The sequence below is a fragment of the Sinocyclocheilus rhinocerous genome, unplaced genomic scaffold (assembly GCF_001515625.1).
Source record: "Sinocyclocheilus rhinocerous isolate Xijiao unplaced genomic scaffold, SAMN03320098_v1.1 scaffold2578, whole genome shotgun sequence".
NCBI classification, from domain to species: Eukaryota; Metazoa; Chordata; class Actinopteri; order Cypriniformes; family Cyprinidae; genus Sinocyclocheilus; species Sinocyclocheilus rhinocerous.
Genome location: NW_015643596.1, coordinates 905,753 through 927,252, shown reverse-complemented (window position 1 = coordinate 927,252; position 21,500 = coordinate 905,753). Strand labels below are relative to the sequence as shown.

Here is a 21,500-nt window from a genome sequence, read left to right as displayed (position 1 = left end):
TGTAAACACGGGAATCTCCGACCGCATGCAATCTTTGACGAACACCCAATTCATATACAGTGTTTCCCCTAGGTTTACGGCTTGGGCGGGTTTGGCGGGTTTCTGGACTCCTTTTTAATGGTTAAATTACATTTTATTAATCAAAAAGCATGTTAAAATCATGATTTATTAAAAGTTTAACAAATATTACATGTTTAGGGCCCTATGAAATGTTTTATTTTTTCCAACCTTATGTTTTATTGTTACCAAATTCTGTTTTAGCATGTCTAATTATTTGAAAGCATAAAACAAGTTTAATTTATTCTTACAATAGCCTTATGATTTTTTGCTCAGAAATTGTGTATTTACATTTTTTTAAGGCATAAAACATTCATTTAATCTATCTTTTAAGTAATGAAAATTAAACAAATTAAATTTTTTTGGAAAATAAAGGTCATTTAATATTACACTTAAAACATTGAAAAAATATTGTATGCTTATTACTTAAAAATGAGGTTTTAATAATTTTAGTAGTAGTAGTAGCAGCCTGTTACATACATTAAACAGTTGTACTGCTAATAATGGCAGGGGAAACTGATATATATATATATATATATATATATATAACTTAAACTTGAACGATAATTTGAAATTTTGCCTTGGGTTAGGTTGAAATACTAGAAATTACTAATACTAAATTAATTAAAAACAATTTAAAAATACAAATAAAATAGAATAAAAAAATTTAAATACAATTTATTTTATAATACTGAATGAAATAAATAAAACACACACATACATAAAAAAAAAAAACGAATTAAAAAAATCATAAAACCTAAACTAAAATTAAAACTGATTTTAATTTTGATTAATAAATACTGTGATGGTGCTTAAATAATACTAAACCAACACTGACCTGGTCATATTTTACCCCAAAATCAATAATACCTTATTAATAGTCCAAAATAATACTTTATATTTTCCAGGAACATTATGCATGTACAAAAAATATGTTTAATTTGGAAAATTATTTATGTCATAATATATAAAATGTATTACATTAAACAATGAAATTTGTATGTAATTTGTATTTGTAATTTAATGTAATGTAAAAGAAAGTTTTATTCTGATAACAAAATCTCATTACTTTAATATAGTAATGGAAAAATCATCTTGTCAAGATAAATTTCTTATTTATTTTTTTAAATTACATTTAAATTACATCAGCATAATTTAAATACACAAATGAATAGTAATATGCTAAATAAATACTTTACCATTTTAATAATATTTATTTGTTTCAGTCTGAAATACTCACGTTGAAAATAAAGCTGATCTTAACAGTCCTAAAATAGGTTCCACATTCCTTGTGCAAAATGCTGTTTCCTATTTTTCATTAGATTTTTTTTTAGAGAAAATATATGACCTGGACATGTTTTTGGCAGAGTTTTATTTTTTTGTATTTTTTTTTTTAGATTTACCCACCTGCATTATCTACAGTACATTAAATGAATAATGAGCAATATGAGCTGATAAAATACCACTTAAATTAAATAGCTATTTACTACTATTATGCTTACTATACAGACCTTTGCTTGCTTTAGTAGTGTAATGTAATGTGAAGCAATATTATTGTCCCTCATTTGAAGTGCTTCCTGTTTTTTCAGAGTTTGTCGGGTTATATGACACCAGTAGGCTCTGACATGGCCGCGCTGACTGAGATGCGCCGGGTAAACAATCTCTTTTTTTGTTCTTTCATTCCATGTATTTCAACTTAAGTATCATTTGTTCTATTTCTACAGTTAGGATTTCAAACCCTTGACGTAGATGAAAGTAGATTCACAATACAGCAAGAGAGCCACTAACATCTTATCACAAGCGCAACAGTTCTTACCTTATCTTACCAAACAATCTTCTTTTCCTTTCCATCCACATTTCAATGCTGCTGATGTTTTATGCCGTTATCACTGGCTAAAATCAGGCAATAATGTTCAAGTTATGGGTAGGTAATGTTTGGAAAAAACCTGAACAAATGCTTTCGATGGTCGGTTAGCCGAGACGTTGAGTTGAAAAGCATTTGTGAGAGATCCAGTGCTGTGAAATGGTGCTGTGTCTTGACTTCCCCATATTTTGAACACCAGAGGTGGAAGACAAGCTGGTCTCTTCTCCTGTGTGTGGCTCCTTGGTGTTCTCTACCCTTCTGTTTGTGTGGTGCTGTGCTTATGTGTGGTTCAGATGCAGCAGGACTGATTTAATGTGCTGGACCCCTTCATACAGGACAGCTCCAGCTCTGTGGGTTCAGGCGAGTTTACCGGGATTAAAGAACTGGACGATATAAGTCAAGAGATCGCTCACCTGCAGAGGTAATGAAATACACTGGCATTTAAGGGTGGTGTGTGGAAAACAAATGACAAAAAAAACAAAAAAAATCACTTTTATTTATACAATATTTTTTCTTTCATAGTCACGCAATGCTGATGTTGTTAACATTAACAATTTGAGAATGTAGTATAACAATAATAATAATTTACACAGTTTGATGTGATATGAGCTCATTTAGATTAAATCACCATTGGTAGCGCGATTTATTGTAATGCTTTTTTCCTCAGTTGGTCAGAACAAAGGTGGCAGACTTGTTACTTACTTGTTCAGATGACAATATCCAGTGAAAATGCTTATTTGAGTCATATATTCCAAGACGTAGTCTAGAATCTGTGAGTGTAAAGTACAATATTCACACCGGTGCGGTGACTGACTGCCACACATACTCCTCAAAACATTAGATTCATCCGCGCTGGAGCCGGGCTGCCGCACAACCCACACAAGGAAGATAATTCCGCACACAACTGCAATTGCAGGTTTTCAAACAGAGATGGCGACAAAGAGGCAAAACTTACGGACTGCAGCTTTAATTTAATGAATTTAATGATACACACACAACTTTTTTTTTTTAAGTTTGGGGTCAGTAAGCATTTTTTTTTAAAAGAAATTAGAAGTTATTTCAGCAAGGACTCATTAAATTGATTAAAAGTGACCATACAGACATAATGTAATGTCACAAAAAATCTATTTCAAATAGAAAGTTCACTTTACATTCATCAAAGAATCCTGAAAAATACTGAAAGCACGTATTTGCTTTATGCAAAAATTTGAATGATACTGTGTGTACCATGGTTATTATAGTAAACTAAAACTAAAACCGAAACCATATAAAAAAAAAAAAAACTTAAATTGTTTTATTTCACCTAGTTGCCTAGGCAATATTTCAATTTTTTTATGTAGTTTAACTTGATGTAATAGTATAGCTAAAAGTAAAACTGAAATTCAAATGAATATAAACTATATAGACATATTCTTAAAAAACGAATAAAATGTCTAAAGCACAACAAAATTACTTGACCTTTAAAAAAAATAAAACCAAAAATACTATTTCAAAATATTTTTAAAACTTATAAAACTATGTAAATATATATATTATAACAATATATTAAATAAATGTATTGTTAATATAATAAATGTTTAAATGTTTATTTTTATTATAATTCTTTGATAAATATGTTATAAAAGTATTTTAAAAGTGTTAAAATATATTTAAAATATTTAGATTTCTTTAAGTGTTGTTGAACTTGTGAAAACAAGCATGCAAAGTGTTTTAATAACTGTTTGTCCATGCGTAGAAATGTTGCTATGTAAATCCCTTCTAGTTCTCTTAATTCTTCTGAATTCTTCTGAATCATACTCAGAAAAATAAACACAACAGACAGCAAACAGTATTTTTAACTATTTCTCTTAGGTACTGGAAAAAAAAATACAAATCTGCCGCTGTCCAAAGTGTGTGAATATTTATTAAAGTGTTTTTTTTTTTTTTACATTTTTTAAAAGATTTTTAGGTAGTAATTGTGTATTGTAAACAAAATGCTTTTCAGTGTGGACATTTTTTTTTAAATGTTAAAAAAATTGATGCAGTTTCAGTTTTTGTTTTATTTTGAGGAGGTGCAGATTTTTTTGCCCGGATTTTGCTGCCTCCTGTTGTCCATTTTTCTCGTTGGCTCACCCCACCCAGTCTAGCATATTTGTCCTTTTCTGAACAGTTGCCTTATAGATGACCCTGAACTGACTCTCATGCTAACACGCACCCTTCAAAGAAAGAGGAAAGGTACCTGCGAGCTCTTGGTGGTGGATGAGTTTCCCTCTCCTCATCTCACCTCCTTCCCCTCTTCACAGTGTCCGTTTAACGTGTTTGTTTCCTTTACGAAATCTCTTGTTTCACTTGCTTATTCATGCTGCCTCAGCACTCTTGCTTTCACACACTGGGATACACTCAGGTAAAACCTTCTCTTGGCTGTCAAGGTTTTTGTTTTGTGTGTGTGACAGATTTTGTGTGTGAAGGCGGGCAGGTATGAGGGATATTTTCAAGTTGCCAACAGTTCATAAAAGATTTTGTGTCTCTTGTCTTATTATTTCAATAGAGAGAAATACACTTTGGAACAAGACATCAGAGAAGCGGAGGAGGCGATCAGACACAAGACCACAGAGGTTCAGGTAAACCTGGCAGTGCTATTATTATTAGTAGTATACAGTACATTTATTTTAATACTTATAAAATATACTTCACTTCACAGGATTGATATATTTAAAAGTAATTGTATTATAATTTTAAGAATATTGTTAAAGTAATTTTAATTATTATTGTTATTATTATAATTATATTATAATTATTATATAAAAAATATGTGAAGTAAAATGTAAAGTTTATATTGTTAAAAGTATTTTATTTTTATTATTAGCCTATGATAAATGTAAATTATAAAATATACTTAAAGGATTATTAACATATTTTAATATGTAAATACATTTAAATATATTACAAAAATGATATAGATAATTGTATTATTCTTTATATTATAATTATAAAATATACTTATTAATTATTAGTATTATTAATATTTAAAAATACGTTCATAAATATATTCATATACTAAAACAGATAATTGTGTTATTATTTGTATTATAATTATAGTTATTATAATTATATTAAACGTAGATGTAAATTCACCCCAAGATCAGACCGTGTAACGCTCAGAGAAATGGCAGCCACAGGAACTGGGCACCTCACAGTCATTGAGTCGACCATGAACTCCTCTGTATACCAAAGTATTCTAGAGTCAAATGTGAGGCCATCTGTCCGACAGCTAAAGTTGTGGCAAGATTGGGTCATGCAACAGCACAATGATCCCAAGCACACCAGCAAATCTACAACAGAACGGCTGAAAAGAAAAGAATCAAGGGTTGCAGCAGTCCAGTCAAAGTCCAGAGCTCATCCTGACTGAAATGCTGTGGCGAGAGCTGTGCATAAACAAATGCCCACAAACCTCAATAAACCTGAGCAACGTTGTAAAGAAGAGTGAGCCGAAACTCCTCCAGAACGATGTGAGAGACTGATAAAGTCATACAGAAAATGATTACTGCTAAAAGTGGATCTACAGGCAGTTGAATCATAGGGTGTCCTAACTTTGTCACACATGGCTTTTCCATCTTGACTTTATTTTTGCTAAATAAATAATGTCACGGTGTGCTATGTCATGTGATGTTGTTCATCTGAGGTTTTATTTTCTAAATGTTAAGACCTGCCAAGGACCAGATAATGTTTAATTATGTCCTCATACAGAAAACCATGGAATTCAATAGGGTGCCCTGACTTTTTCACATGATTGTATATTTAAATGTATTTTATTTTGTTATGTTCTGTGATAAATGTATGAATTAAAAAATATAGCTAATGTATGATTCATATATTTAGAAGTATTTTAATATATTATTATAAATAATATTGACATTTTATTATTTGTATTATAAATAAAAATATTCTTAGTGTTAATAATATTTAAAAGTAAATGCATGCATAAATGTATTTTATTATTATAAATATAATAAAACTAATAATTTTTACTATGATTTGTATTATAAAAATATTCATTATAAAATTTCAGTTTTTGTTTTATTTTGAGGAGGTGCAGATTTTTTTGCCCGGATTTTGCTGCCTCCTGTTGTCCATTTTTCTCGTTGGCTCACCCCACCCAGTCTAGCATATTTGTCCTTTTCTGAACAGTTGCCTTATAGATGACCCTGAACTGACTCTCATGCTAACACGCACCCTTCAAAGAAAGAGGAAAGGTACCTGCGAGCTCTTGGTGGTGGATGAGTTTCCCTCTCCTCATCTCACCTCCTTCCCCTCTTCACAGTGTCCGTTTAACGTGTTTGTTTCCTTTACGAAATCTCTTGTTTCACTTGCTTATTCATGCTGCCTCAGCACTCTTGCTTTCACACACTGGGATACACTCAGGTAAAACCTTCTCTTGGCTGTCAAGGTTTTTGTTTTGTGTGTGTGACAGATTTTGTGTGTGAAGGCGGGCAGGTATGAGGGATATTTTCAAGTTGCCAACAGTTCATAAAAGATTTTGTGTCTCTTGTCTTATTATTTCAATAGAGAGAAATACACTTTGGAACAAGACATCAGAGAAGCGGAGGAGGCGATCAGACACAAGACCACAGAGGTTCAGGTAAACCTGGCAGTGCTATTATTATTAGTAGTATACAGTACATTTATTTTAATACTTATAAAATATACTTCACTTCACAGGATTGATATATTTAAAAGTAATTGTATTATAATTTTAAGAATATTGTTAAAGTAATTTTAATTATTATTGTTATTATTATAATTATATTATAATTATTATATAAAAAATATGTGAAGTAAAATGTAAAGTTTATATTGTTAAAAGTATTTTATTTTTATTATTAGCCTATGATAAATGTAAATTATAAAATATACTTAAAGGATTATTAACATATTTTAATATGTAAATACATTTAAATATATTACAAAAATGATATAGATAATTGTATTATTCTTTATATTATAATTATAAAATATACTTATTAATTATTAGTATTATTAATATTTAAAAATACGTTCATAAATATATTCATATACTAAAACAGATAATTGTGTTATTATTTGTATTATAATTATAGTTATTATAATTATATTAAACGTAGATGTAAATTCACCCCAAGATCAGACCGTGTAACGCTCAGAGAAATGGCAGCCACAGGAACTGGGCACCTCACAGTCATTGAGTCGACCATGAACTCCTCTGTATACCAAAGTATTCTAGAGTCAAATGTGAGGCCATCTGTCCGACAGCTAAAGTTGTGGCAAGATTGGGTCATGCAACAGCACAATGATCCCAAGCACACCAGCAAATCTACAACAGAACGGCTGAAAAGAAAAGAATCAAGGGTTGCAGCAGTCCAGTCAAAGTCCAGAGCTCATCCTGACTGAAATGCTGTGGCGAGAGCTGTGCATAAACAAATGCCCACAAACCTCAATAAACCTGAGCAACGTTGTAAAGAAGAGTGAGCCGAAACTCCTCCAGAACGATGTGAGAGACTGATAAAGTCATACAGAAAATGATTACTGCTAAAAGTGGATCTACAGGCAGTTGAATCATAGGGTGTCCTAACTTTGTCACACATGGCTTTTCCATCTTGACTTTATTTTTGCTAAATAAATAATGTCACGGTGTGCTATGTCATGTGATGTTGTTCATCTGAGGTTTTATTTTCTAAATGTTAAGACCTGCCAAGGACCAGATAATGTTTAATTATGTCCTCATACAGAAAACCATGGAATTCAATAGGGTGCCCTGACTTTTTCACATGATTGTATATTTAAATGTATTTTATTTTGTTATGTTCTGTGATAAATGTATGAATTAAAAAATATAGCTAATGTATGATTCATATATTTAGAAGTATTTTAATATATTATTATAAATAATATTGACATTTTATTATTTGTATTATAAATAAAAATATTCTTAGTGTTAATAATATTTAAAAGTAAATGCATGCATAAATGTATTTTATTATTATAAATATAATAAAACTAATAATTTTTACTATGATTTGTATTATAAAAATATTCATTATAAAATATATAAAATATATTAAAATATATAAATATATATATAAGAGTTATTAATATAATAAATTTTAAAGTATTTGACTTTGTATTATTTTTCTGTTAAATATATTTATTTTACAAATATATTTAAGTTATTATTAATAAGTATTTTTATTTTTAGTATTTTATTCTTAATTATTAATATATGTGAAAATTAGTATTAAGATATTTAAAAGTATCTTTTTTTTTTTTTACCTTGTCATTACAAGGTACGTTGGCTTAATTATTAACTGAATTTGATTTGATTGACAGGAGATGCAGAACGATCTGGACCGAGAGACCTCTACCCTCCAGGAGCTTGAGGCGCAGAAGCAGGATGCTCAGGACCGGCTGGAGGAAATGGACCAGCAGAAGGCAAAGCTGGAAGACATGCTTAATGACGTACGGCAGAAGTGCCAGGAAGAGTCACAAATGGTGAGTGAAAACCTTGAGAAGACAGGATTATAATATCCTCAGCCAACACTTTGTCAGTGACAATAAACATTAAACACATCCAATCTATTTCTGTTCAGATCTCATCCCTACAGTCCCAGATCCACTCGCAGGAGTCGGACCTGCAGAGCCAAGAGAAAGAGCTGGGCCGGGCCAAGTCTGACCTGAACCGTCTGCAGCAGGAGGAAGCTCAGCTAGAGCAGAGTCTACAAGCTGGCAGGATTCAGCTAGAAACCATCATAAAGTCCCTCAGAGCCACACAGGATGAGATCAACCAGGTTGTGCCTTCAGAGCATTTTATATTCAAACCACTAGGGGTGACGAACACTTAAAAGATGTCAAGATTTCAAATGCATTCATGCATATAGGGTTGCTTATGACACTAGAAGGCAGCCACCAGAAACTGCTTTATCTAATAATGCCAGAAAAAAGAAAATGTGCTAAGCGTTTCAGTATATAATGGAATAAAAACTGATGTGTGTATGTTGCAGGCTCGGAGTAAACTCTCCCAGATCCAGGACAGCCAACACGAGATCAGCAAGAGCATCGAGCAGTACAGCAGCACCCTGAACGGAACCCACGGCGGCAGCATGACCAACCTGGCCGACATGAGCGAAGGCTTTCCAGAGAAGGAGAATGGCGGTTTCGGAGCTATGGTGAGAAAGTTTACGTTGTATTTTAAGCTCCTCTCCAAATTTAGTACTTAGAATGGCAATAAAATAAATCATATATATAATTAATTGATGTTTTAATAAAAGCATCTGCTAAATGACTAAATGTAATATAAATGTATTATTATTTATATTTGTTTTGTTTTTTATTATAATTAACATATATATTAATACATGTTTATTTTTATTACTTTTTTTTTAAACGTAATAAAACAAAAACACACTTTTATATATTGTTATATAATTGTTTTTGCTGTTATTGTTATTTATTTAATAAATATTTATATAAGTATTTGTTATGTAATTGTTATAAAAAATGATATACTATATTTATTATATAAAATAATACTACAAGCATGTTTTAAAATAATACAAAATATAAAATTAATACAAGTATATATTTTTTTTTATACCTTCTCCTTGTAATACCTATGTCATATCCATGTCATTATACAAATTTGTGTCCTCATACGTCACAAAAACACACACACACACACATACACGTATACACATGCATTTTAAACGGGAACAGGCCTGACTGATTAAATTTCTTTATGATTATATTAAGTTTCATAGTTGCACAGTTATTTGTCACTTATTGTTTTTTCTAATTTAAGTTTAAAACCCAGAGTATTTCTGAAGAATCATGAAGCTCACTCCTTGTGTGATTGCGATTGAACTCCTGTTGACATTCTCTGGTTTCTGAGGGAGAACTTTGCTTGCTTTTCTTTCTGAATTATGCCTTGCATGCAAAGATACAATTTGGAAACCCAGCACTATTAACAGAGCTTCTTATGTTATTTGGAACAGCTGAGGTGCTGGCTTAAACTGCAAATTGTAGGCACAAAATGACTGAAATTTATACTTCAAGATTCTTATTTCAAGTTTTTTTTTTTTTTTGAATGGCTAGTGCTTTCCATCTTTTCTTATTTTTCTTATTTTCGGCTGGACCCCTAACATAGTGTTGGCCTACTTCTTAGACATCTGGGTTAAAAGCTCGCAGGTTAAGCTGTTATCATAATCAACTATAAAATGAATGTGACAACATTTCTACAATGTCTTTGAGAAAAAAAACAATACATAACAATACAGACATGACATAAATTTGCTCTGGGCAGGAATGAACCTTTTATGCTGATCCATGTTCAGCACCTCTTACCCAAAACCTTCTGTAAGAGAATCAATAAAAGAGGCCTCAGATCAGTGTGAAAGCAAACATCTACGGTCAACAATTGTTTGTTTAAACCCATTACAGGAAGACCCTTTCAAGGTGAAAACCACTGTGTTCAACAGCGCCCCGCAGGAGATGCACACGGACCCCTTCCAGTCTGAAGACCCATTTAAAACAGACCCATTCAAAGGTAGGTCATGTATTTATTATTATATATGTTTTTATTTTTCCCTTTTGTTCTGCTCAAATTAAATACCTCCCTTCCTTAGAGATGGGTCAGGATGCTGTACTAACAGTAAATACTTAAATGTTTAATTTCAAATTTCTGTTTACTGGTGGTTGTGTGGCACATTCTGGGGCCACGCTTTTGAAGCCTTTGTAGTAGCTACTAAACACATCTCCTGCTTTCTTTTTGTTTGTTGTAGGCGATCCATTCCAGAATGACCCATTCTCAAAGCAGACCTCCACAGTTGCAGGTATCCAGTCCATCAAAATACATGAAGCGGCTCTCCAGTGTTGAGCTCTGAACTTAGAAGATATCAAATAAATATATCTGTTACTAACTAAATGTATATTTAGATGCATACGGCATCAACGTAGTATCCATGATAAATCCATTCTAAAAATATTAGATTTCAAGCTGTTATTAGTATGCGTACTAACATGATCTGTTCAGCCAGGTCTGAAAATAAGTGAATGAATAAGTTAAATATAAATATATGTAAATATACAACATAATAAATAATATATGAAATATTAGATATAAAGTATATAATTAGACATATATACACACACTTGTCCACATTTCATTTCAGTTTTTCATAAAAACTTGCCCAAAGCTTCATGGTATTAAACTTTGTTCACATACCTTGGCACAGTTCCCCCTTGGTAATAAATGAGGCTTTCCGTTCCCCAACTCTCATAAAATTTGGCTGAATATACACGATAAAGTGATATAATGTAAATTATGTTATTCAAATGCAAGACTTTCCCATGACAGTTACATTAATTTGTAAAATCTTTTAGATCCTTTCGGCGGAGACCCTTTCAAAGAGGCCGACCCATTTAGGAACTCTTCTGAAGATTTCTTCAAGAAACCCTCGAAGCCAGACCCCTTCAGCAACACTGATCCTTTTAGCAAAAGTGCCACACTTCCCTCAAAGGTACCCAGAAAACCAACAACATCACATTATTCCCCTTATTCTCTTATTTGTTTCTCAACTCTCTCTTCTCTTCTGTCTTATAGAGTCATCATTTTTCAAGTAATGACCCCTTCAGCTCTACCAGCCCCAAACCAAAAGGCCAAGGTACAGTCTGCATGTGTCTCTCACTTGTTGAGCTTAATCATAACATCTCTGCCACTCCCTTCCTTTGAAGATGCCGTGCAAAGATCGGCCTCTTCATCTCTGCATGCAGCAGAACTTAAACCTCTGAAACTGATCTGGTATCAGCTGAAAATGCCTTGTTTCCTCACAAACGCCTTGAGGGACATGCTTGGGGTGCATTACACAACACAAGCAAGATGATACTTTCACACCCCGTGCCCAGTGGCGACACTTTTGTCTTTTTTTTTTCCAAAGGCCACTCAGAGAGCAGTTCGAGAGAACACGTGTGAAGAAGCTGTCAAAAGAGTTCCCATGCAATACGTCCTCTCGCAGACCCCTTTGGCACCCTGAACGACGTGATATTCCTCTGCTGTTTCAGTAAACAGTTAATGCAGCATTCTGTTGCAGCATTGTTGAACACTGAGGCGATGCCAGGAAATGCTCAACACATTTTTTTTCAAACCTGTGGGTTGAAGGCAAAACAAAAACAGTTAGACAACAAAGCAAACTGATGCTTTACAATTTTGTTTTGACTTTTTGAAATGGAAAATTAATACTCCTATTTGATGGCTTCAGTATGCATTTTATTTTATCCTATTACTGTTGTGATTAAGGCCCATGAAGTATATATTTGACTATATTTAGTGACTATAAAATAAATTTAATGTATTTATTAAAAGTGGTCAGATGAGTACTTCAGTGATCATTGACCATAATATTATTTTAAATAAATAAAAATCACTCATTTATTTATAGGTTATTTATTCATTATTGTATTTAGTCAAATTAAAAATAAGTCAATAAAAGTAGTCAAATAAGTAATTTGCCAACCCTTGACCGTAATATTATTTTAAATAAAAAAATAGTATTTACTTATTTCATTTAACGTTATGGTGAAAGAAAAGTATGTTGAAAGGAAAGTATTTATTTGCCATTTTTTTTGTAGCTTATTTTCATAAATAAATAAAATGTATTGGTACTTTAAATAAAAACCTTTTATTTTTTTAAACAATTTTGTATTAAAATAAGGCCTAATAGCTTTGTAGGACTATACATTATTTGGATAATTAGTGGGGGGGAAAAATCAGATTCTGTTGCATAGAACTGAATAAAAATAATATATTGATATTTAATATTAATATATTTTCTGTCCAATTTTGTGTTACTTTCAATAAAAGTATGGTTATTTTATTGGCTTGTGTTTTTTAAATTCAGTATCATTAAAATTGTTGAGTTACATTAAAAAGTCTTACAAAATTGCTTTATATTATTTAATAAAATAATAAATAATTATTACAAAGCATTTTTGGTTTCGGTTTTCGGCCAAGTGCATCCAGAATTTTCGGTTTTCGGCCCATAATTTTCTTTACGGTGCATCCCTACTTATAATATAATCTCTAAATATTTCAAAATGTCTAACATAATTTTTCCATTTTCTTGACTATTGCCTCATTGTTTTTCTCTGCCAATTCCAGATTTCTTCGGTACTTTGGACCCATTCGGAAGCAGTTCATTCGGCAGCAGCAGCGGATTTGCAGACTTCAGCCAAATGTCAAAGGTAATGAACACCTTTTTCACATTTTACATTTGCATCTTAAGCATAGTGGAACTTCACTTTCTCATGCTTTTGCAACATGACATTTTTAAGATGTGGTTTTGATTGATGTCCCACTCATAATTTGCGCGGTTTGCACCTTATGTGTCTAATAATGGCCCACCGCTTCTCCTTTCCACTGCGATTTAATATAGGGCTTTGTAGACGACCCCTTCAGCCGAAAACAAGACTTGCCAGCTCTCCCACCCAAGAAAAGCATACCACCGCGACCCAAACCACCCAGTGGTAAGCATTTAACCTTCATCTCAAGTAGGGTTGGGTACCGTTCACATTTTAACCGGTACAGTACCGGTATCGGTACCTGAATTTCGGTGCCGGTACTCACCGGTACCTTTTTTCGGTACTTTACTCTCTGTGTAATTACAAAAACATTTATTTCAGTGAAGTCCAAAAGTCTCAATTTCAACATTTTGAACAATAGGGCCCTACAAACTTTTTCTTTCTTTCTTTTCTTTTTTTCCCCCCCAGAAATTCTTGTTTTATTTTTTCTGAAAATCAGATGAAGGCATTAAACATTTATTTTATATCAAATGAAAATTAAACCCTTTCTTTTGATTTATTCGTCCAAAATTGACAAATTCCGTGGCATTCCGCACTATAAAGTAAATTACGTTTTTATGAATGGACTCCGCAATCTCGTCTGCGTTTTCGCAGAAACCATATGGCCCTAGAAATGTAACCACACTTCAGAACATTTCGGCTTGCCCTGTGTGTTGTTTGAACGAGTTGCAGGGGTGACATCACGTCACATGGTCTCTCTTTCTCTCTCTGTATGCGCCCAGATGCATTCTCAGGTACCGAAATTTGGCACCGATTGATTTAACGTGAATCGGTACTCGGTAGTACCGATGCAATTCGGTCGGTACCCTTAAAAGTACCGAGTTCGGTACCCAACCCTAATCTCAAGGCCCAAAAACAAACATGGACCCTTTTCAAAAAGTTTATATTCATGTACAGCCATATAAGGTTTTTAAGCTAGTATGTCAAATTAAACTATTACTACAAATACACAGCTAATTGTGGCAATAAACAAAATGTAGACAAAACAAGCAATCTAAACAGCCAACATGAAAGACCTGGAGAATGTTGTTTGGGTGGATCTTTCTCTATGCTTTTGGCACTTACATTGAAGAAGACAAATCTTCAAAGTGTAGCATCACTACATCTCTTTTAACTAGTTGTTTGTCATCAGTGAAAGCAAAACTGCTTTGAACAAGAAGCTGATGACCACAGCTCACACGTTCATGTTGTAGAAGTCTTTTATTAAGCTCTTGAGCAGCTCAAGAAAACTTAATTTTGACTGTCCATGATATCTAAGACTTCCCCCATCAGTTGTCAACAGGAAACTGAGGTACAACCGTGATATGTTTGCTTAAGCTTTTACTTTTTTTTTACTTTTAGTTTTTTAATGCACAGTGGCGCAGTCCTATCTCCATCCAACTCCAAAAAGGTGCACAAACAAACCTGAATGGAAGATAAATTTGTTACTTGGAATAAGCGAAACCTGCGCTGTTTCCTCTCTGCAGTCCGCAGTTGGAGGAAAGGCGAATCTGTGCAACTCACTCTTTTTTTCTTCTGTGCAACATGTTTTTTTTTCATCCTAGAAAACAAGAGAGCGCTTTCCTGGTGTAACTGAGGTTTAAAATTGGGTGGGGAGGTTAGAGAAGTAGGTTTGTTCGGTGCACTCAGAGTGGTATAGCTAACATGCTTCGATGATCTGCGGTTAGCCTGCACTGCCAGCATCGTGCGCTGATCTACACACCCCTCCCCACTTCCTGTGTGTGTGTGTGTGTGTGTGTGTGTGTTTACACACTTTAGTGGGTAGTGTGGCCTAGCTGCCACAAATTTTTACCCTGAGTATTTCACGTTTTACTCTTGTTCTCCTTTAAAAACACATTTTGAACATTGTAAGTGGAGTTGAAGTATGTGTATCCAATAATAATTTTTTTTTTTTAGCAGTTACGTGCATAATGGCAATAGTAAGTTAACAGATTAAATAAAAATGTAAAGTAACATAAAAAAAATATGCAGTATTTTACTAATTAATGTATGTTTTGTCTGGGAAGACTACAATTTTAAAACCCAAACTAAAATAATTTTTGTTGTAAAATTTAAAATTAATTTATTTTTGTTAACGCAGTGTATCATTAAAGAGCATGGCTTGATTTTGACCTCTTTCCCTCAGCAGGGTGGAGTCTTTTTTTTTTTGCGGTTTAGTATTCCGTTTACTGACAGAAAGAAACTGATTGCTGGTCTGGTATAAATAACAGCCCTATTGAACATGTGGTTAACACCTTTAGAGGAACCAGCAACCAGTTTAAAGTTCTCACGAGTAAGTGAATGCCAGTCTTGGCAAAAAAAAAAAAAAAGGGTGCATAAGCATTTTTTTAATCTGAAGGTCCTCACTGGTTTGTGATTACTTTACATTTCTTGGGCAAATTTCTATAATAAGCAAATTGCTTGTGCAAGGATTCTGCTTTTCTGTAAAACAACAACAGTGTGTGAGCCATATTTTGTGCTCTTATTTGGTGTGTACAAAGAGACAGAAAGTTCAGTGTTGTTTTGAATTGAAGCCGAGTTACCGCATCATACAATCTTGAACCACTGTGGGTTTTTTGGTTGAGCTTCGGAAGGATATGTGCAAATGACAATTGTTTGATTATTATGTAGTATTATTGCAAAAATTTATTAATTTTTTACAAAGAATTACATTACTGTTCAAAAGTTTGGGGTCAGTAAGATTTTTTTAATGTTGTAAGAAGTCTTATACTCACCAAGGGTAAATGTATTTTTATTGAAAGTAAAGTAAAAACAAGCATATTATGAAATATTATTACAATTTAAAATAACTCTTTTATTTTAATATGTTTTAAAAATTAATTTATTCCTGTGATGCAAAACGGAATTTTCAGCAGTCATTACTCCAGTTTTCAGTGTCACATGATCTTTCAGAAATTATTCTAATATGCTGATTTGCTGTTCAATCATTTTTTGAAAACAGTTTTGCTGCTTAATATTTTCGTGGGAACTGTGATATATTTTTTCAGGATTTTTTTAATACAAAGTTAAAAAAAACAGCATTTATTTGAAATCGAAACCTTTTGTAACATTATAAATGTCTTAACTGCCACTTTTGATTTATGGTGTCCTAGATTAATAAGTATTAAGTCCTTTAAAAAAATTAATGTTATATATGTTAAATATTGTAATATTAATGATGTTTTTTTTTATGTTGAAATATGTCTTAAAATCATCACACATTATACATTATATGATGCTTAAACACTGGTTTTCCATTGTTTTTGTCAAATGTGTGGGGGTGTTGTGGTGTAGTGGTTAAAGATCTGGGTTGGTAAACAAAAGATTGTAGGTTCAAATGCCATAAATCAGTAATGAGCTAGTGCTATATGTTTTCTATTATTGCTTAGTAAATAAAGCAATTAGAATTTGTTAGATGGTTATTATAAAGTTACACAGGACCAATGAATTTTCATTTAGCTTGTCGAAAATGAAACGCAACGGTTGGCTTAGACGTTCAAAATGAAAACTGCTGTTTTTCAACAGGTAAAAGCACTCCAGTAAACGTGCCTGGATCCGCCGATTCGGCCAAGACGAGCGATCCTTTCCAGCCCTTCAGTGCCGACCCTGCTGATCCATTTCAGAGTAAAAAGGGGGTGGGAGATCCGTTTAGTGGCAAAGACCCGTTTGCTCCATCTGCCTCAAGTAAAGCCTCTAAAGACTCTTCATTGGGTTTTGCAGACTTCAGCTCTGTAAGTTGAGCTTAGTGATACTCTCCTCTTGTCCGGTCCACTTGTTTCTTTCCAAAATTGAAATCAAACCAACCAACAAACCAAAAAAAAAACTGCTTTCTAGTGATTATCAGTGAGGTTTTCTAGAGCAGACCGCACCATTGGCTTCTGTATCGCTCAGTCTGTCGCCTTGTGCCAGCTACTCATTTAGTTTCCTCCATGTCTGCAGTCCATCTATCTGTGATTAACTCACCAACGCACAGAATTCTGGATAATAAGCCCTAATCAAGCAGCCAGACATCATCTCTATCTCTTTCATTGACTCAAATACAGTTGTTTGTGGTGCACATGGCTATGATGTCATCTGTCGTTTTGCTCAGCGTTTGCATGGGCTTGTGGGAAGAGGAGCAGTCACACTTGGTGATACCAAGCGCTCTCGGCTAAGCTAATGTGGCTTCTCGCTGTTCTTCTGTGACTTTTTTTTTAAAAGCTTTTATGCAAATGTGTCTTGTTTTTCAAAGGAACACTGTTCAGGCTGCAATTGTCATTCAGAAGCAAAGTAAGGTCTTGTTTGAATGTACTTAAAATCAAGATAAGTTAGTGTATAGTTTACACAAATTTTAGTTTGGTGGTAAATATTTGCAAAAAGCTATGCATAATGAGGTTAAAAATCATATAGCAACTTAGATTATATTTTCCTGTTTACTTGTAAATTTAAGTGACATACAAAAAAAATTCAGTGCTTATTGTTACTATGTGCACAGTGTCAGTATTTTGCTTCTTATCTAATACAGATGCAAGTTTTCTCGCAATCCACAAGTTTGTTCTCATAAAATGTCAGTGTTTATACTAAAATGTATGTACTATGTCAGTTTTTTCGCTTAATCGTCTGCGAAGTGTACCATCTAATTGGCTCCTAAAATAATCTGTTTCGTGAGCATCACAAAATTTTTTTCGTTCAAACAAAACGTCAGTGTTTAAAGTAGAATCTATGTACCCGATGTCAGTATTTTCCCTATATAGACGAGTGTGAACCTTCTGATTCGCATGTGAAGGGAAATAATTTTGTTAACACGAAAGTTCGTTAGCTTAAACAAAATGTCAGTGTTAGTGTTATTAATGTGTCTGATGTTAGTATTGTCACTTCTTTGTCTGCAAAATGAACCATCTGATTGGCTCCTAAGAGAAACGCACATTTTCTTGGATCAAATTTGTTTTGCTTAAATATCAGTGTTTGTAGTATAATCAAAGTTTGTAATATCAGTGATTTTGTCTCAAATCTAGCTAGTTTATTTAAACTCAGTGTTGGTTTAAGCACTTTGTCTATTGTCAGTATTTTCGCCTCATGGTCCGCAAAGTTGGACCTTCTGATCATTTCCTAAAAGAGAAATGTAAATTTTCTTGCATTCCAAATTTTTTTGGCTTAAAAAACATCAGTGTTTGTAATATAATTAAAATTCATAATATCAGTATTTTCATCTCAAATGTTGATAGTTTGTTAATTTGAACAAAACGTCAGTTTATTGTTTCACCAATGTGTCTATTGTCAATATTTTAGCCTCATTGTCTGCAAAGTTGGGCCGTCTGATTGTTTCCTAACAGAAATTTAAATTTTCTTGCATCTCGAAAAGTTGTTCACTTAAACATGATCATGCAGCATGGATCATCTGATTGGCAACTAAAAGAAACTTTAGTTTTGTAAACGTCCCAAACTTTCGTTCACTCAAACAAATTGTCAATGTTTTATAGAGTTATCCAATGTAAACTAATGTAACTGTCGTGAAAGTTCTTTCTTTCTTTCTTTCTTCCTTCCTTTCGTCAAACATCTCATCCTTATAATGTACTCTTTCTAAACTAGCTCTGGTTCTCACCGTTCCCTTATCAGCCATCAGGTCATATTTCAAGAAGTGTGGAAAGCTTGTATTGACACATCTGCCGTGTGGTCACACTTCCACAAGTTAGTGGAACAAGTATAATCATCATCTCAATCTTATCTCAACCGATGTATTTTCAGCTCACTTAAACCTTTATCCTCATGTTTGAAATCACATAGAAGATTTAGGGAACTTGTTTACTAAAGGAGGAGAATTGAAGTCAAAGTATTCAGAAAAATGACCGCGATGTCCCATTTCAAAGTCAATAAGGGGCGATCGTTTGACATGGGAAGTGTCAGTATCACTACTCAGCTCTCAGGCTGTCGTTTTCCTCCGCATGGGATCACTGTGCGCTCCATACTGCAAATCCGCTTGATCCTAGAGCCGCATCATCTTCATCTGCCCTGCCACCTGTGCTTAGTATCGCTGTGCATGACTTGGGTGCAATAGACTTGCTAAACCATCTCTGGTTTGTTACGTGACCAAAAACTCCCTGTAAGAATGATAATTGCACCGTTTACAATAAAAAATTTATGTTTACGAAATGCCAATGGGATTATAACCGTGTATTTTCAAAAAAAGATGCATTACTACCAAGAAAATGGCAACAAAAAAATGTAGGCATTTTAACAAACTCATCTGAATGAGTCTCAACAAATTATAATTAAGTTGTAGCTGTAGTTGATGCATGTGATATTACAAAAAAAAAAAGTTTCAATTCAGTTTTTCTGTGTCCTTCAGGATGGTTTAGCAACGCTCTCATTCACCTGTAGTCAACTTATTGTGCATGTTATGTTGCATATATTACGCCTATATATCACTGTACACGATTTGAAGCTCTCAATTGAAAAAGCTTTGTAATGTCTTTTCCTTCTGTCATTATCTTGCTGCATGAGATCAATGCATGTTCATTTTCCTGTCCATGACATCATTCGCTATTAACGACCAATTAAAAAGGTCCATCATGAGTCATCAGTGGTAGTGGTCTGTTGGTGTCCAATCAGCATTTGTGTGCGTGCGTTTGCAGTTCGGTGGATGGTTGCGTGGTAGTTTGGTGTAAATCTCTTTTGTGTTTTTTTTTGTAATCCATTCCTCTCTTGCAGGAACTGAGCGTATTAAGGTAAGAAGATGTCTGAAAATGAAGCAAATTTTTGTGTCTTTTGCCGTTTTGCAATGACAAATGAAGGTCACTGAATAATTTGACACAGAAAATGTTCATGCATGCTTTTACAAATTTTACATTTGTACACGTGCAAGATCAATCTACACACTTTAAACCCTTGTGCTGTTGCTGAAAATCCTTTAATTTGGCATTCTCAGTCAAAAATGGCTGGCCTTTTGAAAACTTCTTATTTCTCATTATGCTATATTATCATGTTTCTTTCAAGGAGCACAGGTTTTGTACCTCTTTTTGGAATTGATTTTTATTATAGGCTTCATTAAACTGAGCTTGAGTGAAAAAAGCTTTATTTGCAGATAATTTTGGCAATGTTCATTCAAAAACTGAGGCGTATAAGATCAGATAAACAATGCCTACTATGTGTTGGTTCCAAAAAGAAATACAAAACCTGTGCAAGTTGATAACAAGATTTAATCCAACATTTGGTAATAATTTAGCATAACAAGACATTTCTATGCATTTTTTTGTAGGCTGGTCATTTTTGATGACTAAACAATCCAGTGGCACAGAAATATTTTTTTGATGACTTCCAATGTTACTACTGAAACTTTTTGGGTAAAAATTGGCATTAAAATATTTATTATTTGTGTAGCTGTTTGTATATATGCAAATATGTGTCTGTCTATCAATTTAGTACTTTAAACTTGATTTTTAAAGCAAAGCACTGTACCGATCAGTTCAGACCACAGCTTGACCACAGTGATTCACACCATTGTGCAATCCCCAGTTTGGGACCAATGGCTCTTAACGTGGCGTGTTCCTGTTTTTCCGGCCCAGTTTGGGAATGAAGCCCAGCAGATGGAGTGGGCGAAGCGGGAAAGCGAGAGAGCGGAACGGGAACGGCTGAAGAGACTCCGCCAGCAGGAGCAGGAAGACCTGGAACTGGCCATCGCTCTCAGCAAGGCCGAGATGTCCAATGCCTGACCGCCTTCCCCTCACATCCACCCTTGTGTACACTACAGCAACGATTGTGTGCGTGCGTGATGGACCAAGATAAAACACATGCAAGACCGTTAAACCTCTGTCCTTTTGTGTTCATGTGCAGGAGTGCGGCCTATGGTTTGTGATTCAGCTAATTCACTCGACATGCACTGCATTAACCTCTCAGATGGAGTATATAGTTTATTTAAAGTGTATTTGTGTGTGTAAATGTGCATCAACAGAGCCATGGACATTTGAAGACCGTTATTGGTCTCTGCAGATCATTATCTCCACTGGATAGGAAAAGGGGACTGAGAAACCGCTAAGAAAGTTGTGTTTGGATCCCAGGTAGGGTTGAACTAGAAACTTGAATTACTGACGCTACACTCCCTCCTTTCGAGCCCTTGAGCAAGTCACCTAATTCCAGGTTTCTTCCTGAATTAAATTGCTGTAAGCGTACTGTAAGTCGATTTGGATAAAGAGCATCTGCTAAATAATAACTTTTACTGGCTCTGGCTGTAGTCAGTATGGTACACACTGGAATTACTGCA

At 33.7% G+C, this 21,500-nt stretch overlaps 1 protein-coding gene across 5 annotated transcripts in view; it reads left to right on the top strand.

Annotated features, from left to right (window-relative positions):
* The window catches only part of LOC107757482 (epidermal growth factor receptor substrate 15-like 1), a 31,277-nt gene extending 10,157 nt beyond the window's left edge, over positions 1-21,120 (top strand). Inside the window, exons 12-28 of one of the 5 annotated variants that reach the window (XM_016574957.1) lie at positions 1,647-1,709; positions 1,961-1,981; positions 2,257-2,342; positions 4,272-4,304; positions 4,449-4,521; positions 8,264-8,425; positions 8,524-8,721; positions 8,935-9,099; positions 10,370-10,475; positions 10,711-10,761; positions 11,312-11,448; positions 11,532-11,592; positions 13,086-13,168; positions 13,360-13,450; positions 16,790-16,948; positions 19,952-19,968; positions 20,806-21,120. In XM_016574957.1, the coding sequence (XP_016430443.1) occupies positions 1,647-1,709; positions 1,961-1,981; positions 2,257-2,342; positions 4,272-4,304; positions 4,449-4,521; positions 8,264-8,425; positions 8,524-8,721; positions 8,935-9,099; positions 10,370-10,475; positions 10,711-10,761; positions 11,312-11,448; positions 11,532-11,592; positions 13,086-13,168; positions 13,360-13,450; positions 16,790-16,948; positions 19,952-19,968; positions 20,806-20,952 (1,653 nt within the window). In that variant the 3' untranslated portion in view covers positions 20,953-21,120. Of the gene's footprint in view, positions 1-1,646; positions 1,710-1,960; positions 1,982-2,256; positions 2,343-4,271; positions 4,305-4,448; positions 4,522-8,263; positions 8,426-8,523; positions 8,722-8,934; positions 9,100-10,369; positions 10,476-10,710; positions 10,762-11,311; positions 11,449-11,531; positions 11,593-13,085; positions 13,169-13,359; positions 13,451-16,789; positions 16,996-19,951; positions 19,969-20,805 lie in introns of all 5 variants that reach the window. The other 4 variants (XM_016574959.1, XM_016574955.1, XM_016574956.1 and 1 more) reach the window with 4 other exon arrangements.
* Positions 21,121-21,500: the final 380 nt, after the last annotated feature.